Raw genomic sequence first — 13,882 nt, forward strand, 5'->3', positions numbered from 1 at the left:
CATAAAATATATACCGGTAAGTAAAATATTTTGTGTGAATCGGTCTTCAGATCACATTCAATTTATGAGTTGTCATGATACAGAAATTCTTATTTTGGAATAATTGAATTCTCAGCTGCAAGAAATAACGGATAAAACTCCTGTTACATTAGTACAATCGACAGAAAATCTAAAACAGCAAAGCTGTATGATGCGGATCAAAGAATCTCTCGCCAACTTTGATCTAAGCTATTCTGATACATGTCTTTGTCTGATGCCTAATTGATGACAGGTGTATGATGCAAATTGTAATGTCCACGTTATTGATTTAATTTCCATTGCTTCCTTCAGGGAGTCATTTGCCGCCTACATAGCAGCAGTTGGATCTCTTGTGAACACCATTATAGTGATGAAATACATCCCAGAGCATACCAAATCCTTGACGCAGGAAAATAAGCCAGGTTAGTTGAGGTTTATGTGTGTCACGGCACAGTCCAACCATGAACAATAGTTCTTGTGTAAACCCACGCCTTTGTACTTCTGTCCAATTTCTGGTTTAGAAGTGTTCTTGCATTATCCATCCTGTCCAGAAAACATTAATTTCACAGGCATCAGAAGCTCTTAGACATTCCATCAAATCTTTGGATGTTACAGAATGCCATTTAACTAGTCATATCTGTGCCTCTTTAAAATAGCTGTTGAATTAAATTACAGTTCCTATTTTGTCCCCATAATCCTGAAAATTCTTGCAATCAATGTATGAGTCTCGTTATTGCTGCCGGTTCTGATGAAATCTGATTCCATCATCGTGTTAGGTAACACATTCCAGTTCCTGACAACGCCCTCGGTGAAAAAATTTCCTAATTTCCGTTCTGATATTTTTGCCATTTATTTAAAATCTTTAACATCTGGTCATCAACCCACTTGCCTGAGTAAACATTTATCCTACGTACTCTTATCGTGGAGGTCTGTTGAAGCCGGATATGCAACGTTCAACTCCTGCCAAGTGAGTACTTGTAGGCATCCATCCACAGGAACTGTCCAACTGGGACTGATTAGTGCAGCCAAGAATATGATTACAGTCCATTCCCTCCCCCCCCAACCCCCACTCCTAAGGTCAAATGCAATGATCTTTTGATTTGGAACAGTTGCCTCAGCTGAGGATGTGAAGCTGAGATGTTTTCTCACTGATGGTGGTTTGAAAAGCTCTCCCAAATGATGCTGGATCAATTGAACAGTTTGAGACTGAGGTCTGCAGATGTTTGTTACATATAAAGAGATGGGATACAAATATGAATTAATCATAACAAAGATGAATTACAGATCTGCATAATGTACTTGATACCAGAGTAACTTCAGAGAATGCAAAAGAAGAATCCCCCCAACCCCTCACCATCCCCCCACCTCCAGTGCCTCACCTGGACTTGCACCTATTTTTACCCTCCCGCTCACCGACCTATGTTCCTTTCTCTGGTTTCACAAACTACAGCTCTTGAATCCTCTGTCTCATGCCTTCTTTCATCTCTGGCCTTTGTTCCAACCATCTGCCTATTGACTCCCTCCCACCTCGCTTGTGTCCACCTATTACCTGCCACACTTTGGCCTGCCTCTCCTCTTTTCCAGCTTTCTTCCCCACCACCCTACAATCAGTCTGAAGAAGGATCCCAACCCGATATGCCACCTATCCATGTGCTCCAGAGATGCTGCCTGACCTGCCGAGTTACTCCAACACTTTGTGTCCTTCAGAGAATGCATGGTCTTTTCCTGCTTGTATAATTTAATTTTTATAGATCAATACTATAAATCAGTTCATTTATGTGCAGATCAATGAAAATACAGTACCTATTTATTTTGATATTAAGCAATAGTGCGCATGACTTGTGCAAGAATTATGGATAGCATGGATGAGAGACTGTGAAGTGCAATGCATGTCTGCTTTCAAATGGCTGTTTGGTTCCCCAAGGGGATTTGGACATTGTCAGCCCACCAAGGCACATTATAAATTTGCATGACCTGATAGTTTAATTCGGAGAGATTATACGAAAAATGGATTTGAGATCTCCCTTTCCCCAGCAGCATATGTAACAACATGATGAGCAACTTCCCTAGAGGATCTGTGGATAAAGACATTAAATAGAATAATCCCTATTTAATCACTGGATTATGCTGATAGAGAAGAAAGTAAATCAAATTGGACGAGTAGTAAAAAATAAACAATTGAGAGCATGTACATGAAACCAGGAACCTGCAGAGCAGTGACATACTCACTTCAATCCTAGAATTGACTTCCAGCAGGAGCATCTTCAATGTGAACAAATTCTTCAGACTGCTGAGCATCCCTGGAGCTGCAGAAATACTTGCCATTAAAACCATCACTGCACTGCCCATGGGTAAGCCAACTTTTGGAATTCAGTATTTTATATTTGAATATAAAAGAGACAGCTGCTCAGTAAGTTTTTGTTTAATGCGCTTTATTATAATTGTCACTGTTTCCGCAATGGGTAAGTAACATCATATTTTATACGTTCATATAATGGTCAAGCATAATGTAAAATATGTTACCATATACTGCATTGTATAATGACTACTAATATTGTCATCGTTCCTTTTTTTTCTCAAGGATATAGCTCAGCCGGTTCTATTTGCTACTTCACCTAAACTAATATATGCGAGTCCAAACATTTAAGCATTGGTGCTAAGCAATAAGGAATGGCATACGTGGGGCCTACAAGCCCTGAGTTAATTCCATCAGGCAGTTCTTTAATCCCGTAAAACTCAGACAGAGCCTGGGATAGTTTGATTGAAAGGAGTTGGATTGGCTGACACCCCGGTCAGGAACTTGTAAACTGCGGCATAGGTCTGTGAGAATAGGGCTAAAGAACACAATAAACTCAACAAAAGGAAATCTGAAGATGAATGAAGAATTTTGATGGCTATCTGGGTCAAAGGAAGGAATACTTCATGGATGAAGTATTATTCAGAAGCCATTCGGCTATCATGCCTTTTAGATCAATCCAACTAGAACCCCTTGATAGACACAAAGTGCTGGAGTAACTCGTCGGGTCAGGCAGCTTCTCTGGAGAAAACGGATCAGTGATGTTGAAGGACCCTTTTTTGGACTGTAAAGAAGGATCCTGACCCAAAACCCCTTTCCAGCCATTACTTCATCATAATCGGCGGTCACTCGAAACGAGTATGACTCTCCTCTCCAAAGGGTCGTCTATTTGTGGGTCTGCAGATGTCTGCAGAGGCCGAACGCGATCCACACACCTTGGTGCAACGTGGGTAGTGGAGACTGGCGGTGGTTGGTAGTTATCGAGCCCCCTTCTCTCTCTCCTTACGGTGTTGTCGCTTTGTCTCTGCGACATGCCGTAGTTCCATTTCGTGACGTGCAGCTCCTTCCTGCACGGATTTCCTCCAGGAGCGCCTGTCCAGTGCAATGTGCTCCCAGTTGCTCGATGTGATGTGAAATTTCTTCAGACTGTTATCCTTGAAGCGTTTCTTTGGCCTGCCAGGGGCTCGCCAACCTTCCTTTAATTGAGAGTACAGGATTTGTTTAGCAAGACGTGTGTTGGACAGGCGGATGACATGGCCAGTTCATCTAAGTTGGTGCTGCGTTATTGTGGTGGTGATGCTGGTCATGATGGCTTCCTCCAAAATGCTGATGTTGGTGCGTTTGTCCTCCCAGCTGATCCTCAGAATCTTTAGTAAGGATTTTTGATGGTATTGTTCCAGGGCTCTCAGATGCCTGCTGTAGGTGGTCCATGACTCAGCTCCATACAACAGGGTGGAGAGGACAACGGCTCTGTAGTCCAGCAGTTTTGTTTGAGCCTTTAGGTCTCGGTCTTCAAAGACTCTTTTCCTGAGTCTGGCGTAGGCACAACGCAGGCGATGGTTGACCTCAGTCAATGGCAGCTTTTGAGGAAAGAATGCTGCCAAGGTAGGGGAAGTGGTCAAGAGTGGTGTAGTCCAATTTTATAGTGGGCTGGGTAGATGGCTGGTTGGGTGGAGGTTGATGTAGGACCTGGGTCTTCTTGATATTTAAGGCTAGGCCCATGGCTCTGTATGCCTTGGCAAAGGCATTCAGGATGCCCTGGAGATCTTCTGCAGAGTGTGCTGCAATGGCGCAGTTGTCTGCGTACTGAAGCTCCATGATGGCCGTGTTACTAACTTTGCTCTTGGCCTTCAACCTATTAATGTTGAAGAACCCACTGTCAGTTTTGTAGAGGATTGGTATCCCCTGTGGCAGCTCTTCCCCAATAAGGTGAGGTATGGCAGCAATGAATATGACAAACAGGGTGGGTGCGATGATGCATCCCTGTTTGACCACCGTTTCCACAGTGAAGGGCTCGGACTCAGAGCCGCAGTTGCTGAGCACTGTGACCGACATGCCATCTTGTAGAAGTCTCAATATTTTGATGTACTTGTCGTGGCAACCTTACCTTGATGTACAAAGGCTGCTTTTGTTCACGGCATTTTTCCTGGAGTTGGCGTGCTGTGAATATCATGTCTGCTGTACCTCTGGATGGGCGGAAGCCACACTGTGATTCTGGGCCATTACTTACAGTATTTATAAACTACGGCCTAAGGAGGAAGCTGTTCAGTCCATTGGGTGTATGTTTGCTCACATCAAAACAATCCCTTTGGACACATTCTTCATCTCCTTAATATCTTGTATTCCTGCTAATTATTCTTTCTCACATGCCCATCATTATTCTTTTGATTCTATTGCCACTTACCTCCCGGACCTGCACATTTTTGTGAGGATGTGAGAGAAATCACCTGGACAAAATACATGCTTCACAAGGAGAATGTGCAAACTGCATGCAGACAGCACCCGAGGTCGGAATTGAACCTGAGTCACTTGAACTGTCTGGCAGCAACACTTCCTGCTGTGTCATAGTTCAAATTCACAAAGTTACTTGAAGAGCAATTCTTTGACTAATTAGTCCAGGGCTCCAAATAATTCTTCAAGCCAAGAATCTTAGGTTTGAGGATTACTGCTACTGTAGGTTGTGATGTGGTTGACAAAGTCTATATGGCATCCAGGCCTAATAGCCTGTTTCTACACTGTAACTCTAAAGTCTAAGTCAATGTGAATGTTGCTATTTTTTTAGGGAGATTTTGGGGATATCCTTGAAGCAATTCCTCTGCCATGCTAGAAATCCCCTGCTAGAAATCCCCTCCTGCACAGAATGCCGATTTCTGAAGTCAGATGTCAGGCATGTGAGTGAGGTGACCCTCCCACCAGAACTGGTTGAGCATGTTTAGAGCCTTGATGTTGCGGATGTTGATCTGGGAGAGGACACCAACATGGGTTCACTTATCCTACTAATTGATTATGGAGGTCTGTGGAGAGAGAACTTTGGTGGTGCTCTTCCAGGTGCTCTGAGGCGCTTCCTGTAGATCAGTAAAAGTCTGTGACAAGCCTCTGGAAAATGAGGATCACTTTCCATATTTCAGGATTGACAAATTCACACTCTTCCCTACACAAGCACTGCCTTTGACCATCTGACAACAAGAGGGTTTAAAGATAAAGATGGCACTAAACTTGGTCTACTCTTCAACCTGATCTCAGCCCATCTGTATGATCTGAATACATGAACTACCCAAGCGAGCACCTCCAAATTGCTACCAAGGTAAACATCGGACATCTGACCCTGATATGTTCCTGTTTCTATACCTAATTGTTAAGTTGACAGTCAGTGTATAGAAAACTATACATCGGTCTAAAGTTTCAGGAAAGTAATTAAACTTTTTACCTTTTGTAACCATCAGAGGAATGGTCGGTTATCATGCTATAGGAGGGGGGGAAACAAAAGGGGGAGCCGGCGTGCTTTGTAACTTTGTCTGCGCCATAGGTGGCCGCTGTTTGTATACATTGAGTGTGCTCGCAAAGAATTTCGCTACCTTGTCACATGTGACAATAAATTATTCCATAAAGTATTCCATTGCATCCCATTCCATCTCTCGATGTATGGTTGAGGAATATTTTTGCCATGTCTTGAAGCAATTTATGCTGCAACAAAGCCAATTTATCTTCAGCATTCCTCAAAATTTGGATTTATAGGTAAGTGTTTTAGCATGAAGGAAACAGGTATAATGTGTGAGTGATGTGTGCATTTACAATGGCATTTTTGGATTCTGACTGTGGGTTTCCTCCCACATCCCAAAGATGTGCGGGTTTGCAGCTTTATTGGCCTCTGAAAATTGCAATGAGCACGTAGGGAGTGGATGCGAAAGTGGGATAACATAAAACCAGTGAACAGGTGATCGATGGTTGGCATGGACTTGGTGGATCAAGAGGCCTGAATCATCCCATATCTTTGAATTAATCAATAAATGAGCTCACTGGAACAATGGTGGTGCACACAGAATTGTGCTGTAGTTGAAGTCTGAGTACTTTGAAACAGAAAACTGAAGATGTTATATAAAGTAAAGAAATGTTTTAAAAAAATGAAAATTATTTTTCTTGCTTGATACATTTGCAATTGTATTTGGGAAATGTCATTGGCAAATTCTGTGTAACTTGAACCCCGTCCTACAAGATTGTTAGACTGCCTAAATACATGTAAGAGCCTGGAAATTACTGCCTCAAATTTGTTGGTTCTTAACTTCAAAGTTATAGTAGATAGCAGCAATAGTCTGACATGTTAAAGATAATACATTTACTAGGCATTGCATACCCAAAATATCCTCAGAATTTTCTGGTACTCATCTCTTCTCCATCTGTTCCTCCTTTTGCCTCTCTTTCCTCACTCCCTAATGGCAATTCATAATAGTGACTCTAAAGAATGAGGTGGGTTTAATAGCAGAGTTCAATCCTGCCCTCATTCATTTAGTATACTTGCACAAGGCTCATAGAATAGTGATCAAGAGCAGGAAATTTAGTCAATTGTTCCACTCTCCAGGGCTGGTGACATTTTACATGCACTGATATTCTAACCTGAGAATGTATTCATCAGTACATTAAATGACAGGTTATCCCACCACATCAAAGAGATCTTACCATACATTTTTTTACAGGCTATTCAACCTAAATAATTGGTCTTACTCTTACCACTGAAGCAAGATGCAGCTGCTGCAGAAGCTGCAATCTGATTAGGGCCTTCCTGCAACTGCACACTGCGGGAGTGGAAGTTGTGCGGAAACAAAACCTCTCCAAGTTATCAGTCATATATGTAAGGGAAAATTGGTATCATGCAGATATAATTTAAATTTTGTGAGCAATTACCATATGCTGCAAAAGGTGGCATACAACTGTACTGTACTTTGAAAATATAATATCAGTATAGTATATATTGAAAATATAATATCAATATAGTTTTTGGGGGGAGAAAATGCTAATAAAGGGCATATCCATTTTGAGTGTTGAAACCCACATGAAGATTGACAAATAAAAGTGGGACCATGTAAATTGCCATGGTCATCCTCTAACCCAGAACAGTAATGAGTGTGAAAAATGCACTATTTAGACTTCATTCATGCCCCTCACTAACTCTTCTTATTTACCATAATAATTTGGGGTTAAACAGCTGTTGGTGGGCATACAGACTCGTTGTTAAATTAGCTTAAAATTATTTGGGTAGTCTAAACACCATGTAGTAAATAGTACTTCACACATCTTTTACTGACATTTTATTTGATGGGTAGCACAGTGGAGCAGCTGGTAGAGCTGCTGTCTGACAGCACCAGAGACCTAGGCTTGATCCTGACCTCGGGGGCTGTCTGTGTGGTGTTTGCATATTCCCCCTCTGACCGCATGAGTCTCCTCTGGTCCTTCCCCCATTGTAAAGACGTGTGGGTTTGTAGGTTATTTGGCCACAGTAAATTGCCTCTAATGTTTAGGGAATGGATGAGAAAGTGGGGTAACATAGAACTAGTGTGGATGGGTGATCTGTGAGCCGAATGGCCTATTTCTGTGCTGTATCACTAAAATTAAAACTAAAAACTAAAACATGCTCCAATCTTAGTTTGATAAATAGAGAATTTGTTCAAGTTAATTCCACATATTTTGTAGAACTGGAATGCATCAAAACCTTGAATGGTCTGGCTATCTTGTTCCCCTGCAGGAGTGTTCCAGAGTATGTTTTCAGTTGTTGCTATGAATTATTTCAAACTGGAAGCAGAGTACAACGGCTACCTCATGGCTTATGTTGGTGTTCTGCAAATGGTAAGTGATATCTCAGTACTCCATCCAGCTGTGCTGAGCACTACTGGAGATAACGGCAAATACTGGAAGAAATAGATGTTCCCATATATCTGGCACAATATAAGTGCAATACTGTACTTAGAATGTCATCATTAAGCAGGTATAAGTTGCACAGTTTAAAACAATTTTTCCATTTACACAATTCACCAACATATCCACTGGAAAATTGGATTACAGCTTGCCATTTATGTTAAGGATTCAATGTATGATGTCTAAGTTTGCTTGCATTGAGATATCTTTTATTGTTAGCAGAACAGGACCGTATGACATCATTTTACAAACATGAAGTGGTTGCTCTTATCATCCAAGACACAGACACTGCTTTATTTTACAATGCATGTCATGGAACAAGAAAAGTATAAAGTATTCACAATTACAATAAAAGTGGAGCGACCTTCAATTAACTAAACAACCAATAGAATCTGGAACAGTAGAAGCTCAAATATCAATGCTGAGAACTATATTCTGCACTCTGTATCTTTCCCTTCACTCTACGTATCATCCTTGAGTTTGGCTTAATTGTATTTATGTATAGCATTATCTGATTTGATTGGATAACATGCAAAACAAACCTTTTCACTGTAACTTCCTACACGTGACAATAACAAACCTAAACTTATCAGTTTAGTGTTTCCAAATATCTCTACTTAGCTGGGTTTTATTTGGTGACAATCACATCAAATTATATTCACTATTGCAAGATTATAGTGTAGATTTAGTAAAATGAAGTATCACAGAGTACATTCAAAGTATCAATTGTAAATTTGCTGTTTTCTGTGGTGTGCACAAAGGATCAGGTTTGGATTCCTTTTTAGAATCAAGCCATCAGCGTTGAAACAGGCCCTTCAGCCCAACTTGCCCACTCTACACTAGTCCCACGTGCCTGCATTTGGTCCATATCCCTCTCAACCTATCCTATCCATATGATTCCATTTGATTTCACGTGAATCCTTTTAATTCACTTCAGGAACACATCTAGTCCCTCATTGGGACCAATTTTACCGAGGCTTGCCAAAGCCTCCAGCAGGTGAAAAGAGGCTTTATCTTGATTGACTTAAATGACTTTGTTTACTTTGGTAGGAAAGCAGAAAAGCAGATTATTTCGACTAGATTAAAAGGTGTAGCTCTTGAGAATCCTTGTGAACAAATCACTCGAATTGAACATGCAATTGTGGCAAAAAACTAGAAATGCATATGATATGTTGACATTTAATGAAAGAGGATTCAAATTCAAGAGTAAGATGTTGCTTCACTCATCCCTGAGGAGAATGCATCTGGAATATTATGTACAGGCCTGGTCTCCAATCCTTCCTAAGGAAAGATATTTTTGAAGAAGAGAGAGTGCAGCAATTGTACACCAGGTGGATGCACGGGATTAGTATCTTATTATTTACCTGTACTTCTATGATTTTGGATCTGCTACTGATTATAAATTACATTGTGTGCCGGCAGAATTATCTGTGTCATGCAAGACAATATTTATAATTTTATATTCTTCTTTCATTCATTTACCATCTCTCGTTCTCAGGGACGGAAATCGCTAGTAAAACATGGGGGGGGGCACAATTTCTTGGTGGCTGCACGCCCATGTGCACACCCACACACCCAAGGCTTCGGCCATGGGCCTTGTGGACGATAACATCGGGAGCTGGCCTGGTTGGTGACCGACTCCGAACTCCAGCAACAGCAGCTTCTTCGCCCTGAATCGTGGGGCTTGAATCGGCCCGTTCACGGGGCCATTCATTTAGGTTTGCTTTAGGTTCCCCATAGCGCCAGAAAACAGGGTTTGATCCTGACCTCGGGTGGTGTCTGTGCTGAGTTTGCTCATTCGCCCTGTGACCACGTGGTTTCCTCCAGGTGCTTCAGTTCCTCCCACATCCCAAAGACGTGTGGGTTTGTAGGTTAATTGGCCTCTGTAAAAATTACCACTGTAGTGTAAGGAATGGATGTGATAGCGGGATAGCTTAGAACTAGTGTGAACGGGTGATCGATGGTCAGTGGGCTGAAGCTGTATCTCTAAATTAAACCTGAAGTCCTTTAATCATCATTTTTGTAATTTATTCTTGGAATTTACTGATTTGGCCCCAGTAATCCTGGGGCTGCATGTTCCAAGCCTTCCTTATCGCCCCAATTCCCTTAGTGGTCAATTCATCAGTTAAGAATTCCAAGGCCTGGAATCAATCTATTCCAGATTGAGTCTGTCCAGAGTTCAGCAGAGCCATAATGTAACTTCTCCCTCATAGCATATATCAGTATGGCAAAAGTACAGGCCCTTCGGACTACAGTGTCTGTGCCGAACATGTTATTTTGCCCTCTATCTGAACCCCCTACTGATTCATTGTTCCTGCAAGTAATTGCTGCTGGAGAAATTCAGTGAAATTGGATCTGCTCCTCCATTCCCCCTGCACTGCCCACAGCCAATTGTGATCTTCATTACTTGTGCTGTAATGCTGCGGCCATTCAGGTTAGTCCTGCCCTTGATCTCCTTGGCATGTTATTTATCATTTACCATGAATGCTCAGGAGTTATAAGAAATGTGAATCCTCCACATTAAATTATTGTACAATTAGAAATAAATCAACTAAAAATAGATCCCTGATAGTAATAACCTCCAGCTCTTATCTTGCACCCTGTCGATCTCTATTTTCATTGATATTAATGCCGGTTTCCAACACTGTACTTTTCATATTACTTTCCTGGAGCACTGCAGATGTGTCTATCCATGCATAACATGCAAGTCCTGATACAGATTCTCAACCCAAAACACCAACAATTGCTGTCCCCCCTCCCCACCCCCATAGAAACTGCTCGACCAACCTGGGTTCCTCCAGCAGTTCATTATTAATCATCAGTAAGTTCTCTATCCTGCACTGATAATAGTCTCCTTGTTTTCTTTTGAAGTACACCTGACATGGTGTGAAGGTTGGCGGGGAGATGGGGAATTGGAGTAGGTAAAAATCTAAGTCAATGGAAACCACTATCTTCTGAAGGTAGACAAAAATGCTGGAGAAACTCAGCGGGTGAGGCAGCATCTATGGAGCGAAGGAAATAGGCGACGTGGTCTCGACCCGAAACGTCGCCTATTTCCTTCGCTCCATAGATGCTGCCTCACCCGCTGAGTTTCTCCAGCATTTTTGTCTACCTTCGATATTCCAGCATCTGCAGTTCCTTCTTAAACTATCTTCTGAAGTGTTATTTAAGATTGAATGAGGTCTTTGATTTTATATTTCTGAAGGAACAGAACAGTACCTAAGAAAATGTAGCTCTTAAAGGCATTTTGCAGATGAGTAATAAAAATAGAGGTTCTAAAGTTCTGCAACACTGGAGGAGAATTTGGCCGGCGTGGTAGTGCGTGGGTTGGCGGAAGAGATAGGGGGGGGGGGGGCGAGGGAGAGGAAAGCAGTGTTGTTGTTAACACTCATGAAAGAGACTTTTAGTTTGGGGAAATGGAATGTGATCTGGTTTGACCATACAACAGAGGGAGAACCTGGAGCTTTGCAAAACTGGGTTAGGTTGAAGGTAGGATAATATAACAGCATTTTAGGGAAAGGTTGCTTCCCTCAGCACGGTGCCCTTTGGCAGATTCAGTTTACGTGCAGAAAGATTGGCACACACAGCGAAGGTTGACCTCTGCCTTGATGCCAAGGAACACTTCCACTCCGTACATTTGAAACACAGGGAACATTCACTGTCAGACAAAGAACAAACTAGTCACAGAAGGAACAGTGCTGAGTCACATCATTTAAATAAATAGTAGCTCATAAATAGGATTATGGATTTACTGAATAACCAAGCGGATTAGGCTTGAACCATTTCAGCCTGTCCTAAGCAATGTTTGCTTTTCGTGCATCACATTGCATACACTCCCCAATCCAGCAAGCAAAAAAAACGGATTTAAAAAGCCATTGAAGGGAAAAAATGCTTGGAAATACCTCTGTGAGGTGGGTGTGCTCCAACTGCTGTTTTTTTGCAGGACTCCCGCTGTTCTTGATGTTCTCAATATCAGCTCGTACATTCCTTCTCCACAATCTTCATGGGCCAAGAATTACAAAGTCTGTGGGAATGTTACGTTTTTTCAAGGAGACTTTCAGCATGTTCATGAATCTTTTTCTCTGTCTCATTTCCACCATCTTCACCAGTGCCAATCCAGATAACCGCGGTAGCTCTGATAAATATTATACGTACATACCATCTTCAGCTGCTTTCATCACTCGTAAGGTCTGAAGTGAGGATGTTTGCTGATGATAGCAAAATGTATGCGACTCCTCAGATAATGAAGTAGTCACCATCCAGATGCAGCAAGACCTGGAGAATGTCCAGGCCTGGGCTGTTAAGTGGCAAATAACATTTGTGTCATACGAGTGCCAGGCAACGATGATATTCATAAGAAAACATCCAGCTGTCACCTCCTGACATTCATTGGCATTACCATTTGTGTCAATATCCAGAAGGTTATTGCTGGAGTTAGGTAACATCTGAGGAGGGAATGGATAGGTGGCATTTCGGCTCGGGATCTTTCTTCAAACTTTACCTATCCATTCTCCCACAGAAGCTGCCTAACTTGCTGAGTCACAGCAGCACTTTGTGTTTTACTCAAGATTCCATATCTGTGGTTCCTTGTGTCTCCTGGGAGTTACTGTTGGCCAGAAACTGAACAGGAGTATCCATATACACAATGTGGCTACAAGACCAGGCTTGGAATCCAAAGGCGAGTAACCCGCTTGTTAATTCCCCAAAGCCTTGTCCACCATCTTAAAAGGCACAAAATATAAGTGCTGTGGAATATTCTCCATTTGCCTGGATGAATGCAGCTTCAACAACACTCAAGAAGCTCAACACCATAGAGGACATAGCAGCTCACTTGATACACCTACTCAGAATCATTCACTCACTCCAACATCGATACCATCTACAGGATGCACTGTTGCAACTTGCTAAGACTTCTTAGACAGCACTTTCCAAAAACACGATCTCTGCTAGTTAGAAGGACTAGGGCAACAGGAGCATGTGGAACACCACCATCTGGGAGTTACTCTCCAAACCATCCTGAATTGGAAATATAAATCCCTGCCTAACAAGATGATCGCTCAACAACTTGTGAATGGTGCATTTGCAGAGAAGGTTTGGAAAAAGATGCAAGAGTTCTTGATTGGGTTCATTCTGAGCAGCTACGTGACAGAGGATTCTCTGTTTTCAGGAACGCATAGAATGTAGAAGAGTGTAGTTTAGTAGACGGCCATTCAGCCCACAATGGCTGTGCCAAACATAAGGCCAAATTAAACTAATGATCTCGTCCTACACATGATCCATATCTCTCCATTCCCTTCATACCCATGTGCCCCTCTAAAAGCTTAAATGCCACTATCGCCACCACAACTGGCAGTGGGTTCAGGCACCCACAACTTTCTGTGTAAGAAAAAAACCCTTTCCCACCACCTCCTTTAAACTTTTCCCCACTGACCTTAAAGCTAGGCGCTCTAGTCTTTGACATTTCCACCCTGTGCAAAAGGTTCTGACTGTCTACCCGATCTATGCCTTTTTATTTCTTACAGGTTGCCCCTCAACCTCTGATGCTGCAGAGAAAACAATCTGTTTGTCCAACCTTTCCTTCTAGCCAGTGCCCTCTAATCCAGACAGCACGCTGGTAAAGTTCTTCTGCCCCCTCTCTAAAACCTCCACATTCTTCCTCTA

The 13,882-nt window shown here is 42.1% G+C and overlaps 1 protein-coding gene across 1 annotated transcript in view; it reads left to right on the top strand.

Annotated features, from left to right (window-relative positions):
- The window catches only part of slc22a18 (solute carrier family 22 member 18), an 85,844-nt gene that overhangs the window by 51,336 nt on the left and 20,626 nt on the right, over window positions 1-13,882 (top strand). Inside the window, exons 5-7 of the mRNA XM_033039130.1 lie at window positions 331-440; window positions 2,259-2,369; window positions 8,052-8,152. Of these exons, the coding sequence (XP_032895021.1) occupies window positions 331-440; window positions 2,259-2,369; window positions 8,052-8,152 (322 nt within the window). The remainder of the gene's footprint in view (window positions 1-330; window positions 441-2,258; window positions 2,370-8,051; window positions 8,153-13,882) is intronic.

Source organism: Amblyraja radiata, chromosome 20 (genome assembly GCF_010909765.2).
Source record: "Amblyraja radiata isolate CabotCenter1 chromosome 20, sAmbRad1.1.pri, whole genome shotgun sequence".
Taxonomy (NCBI): domain Eukaryota; kingdom Metazoa; phylum Chordata; class Chondrichthyes; order Rajiformes; family Rajidae; genus Amblyraja; species Amblyraja radiata.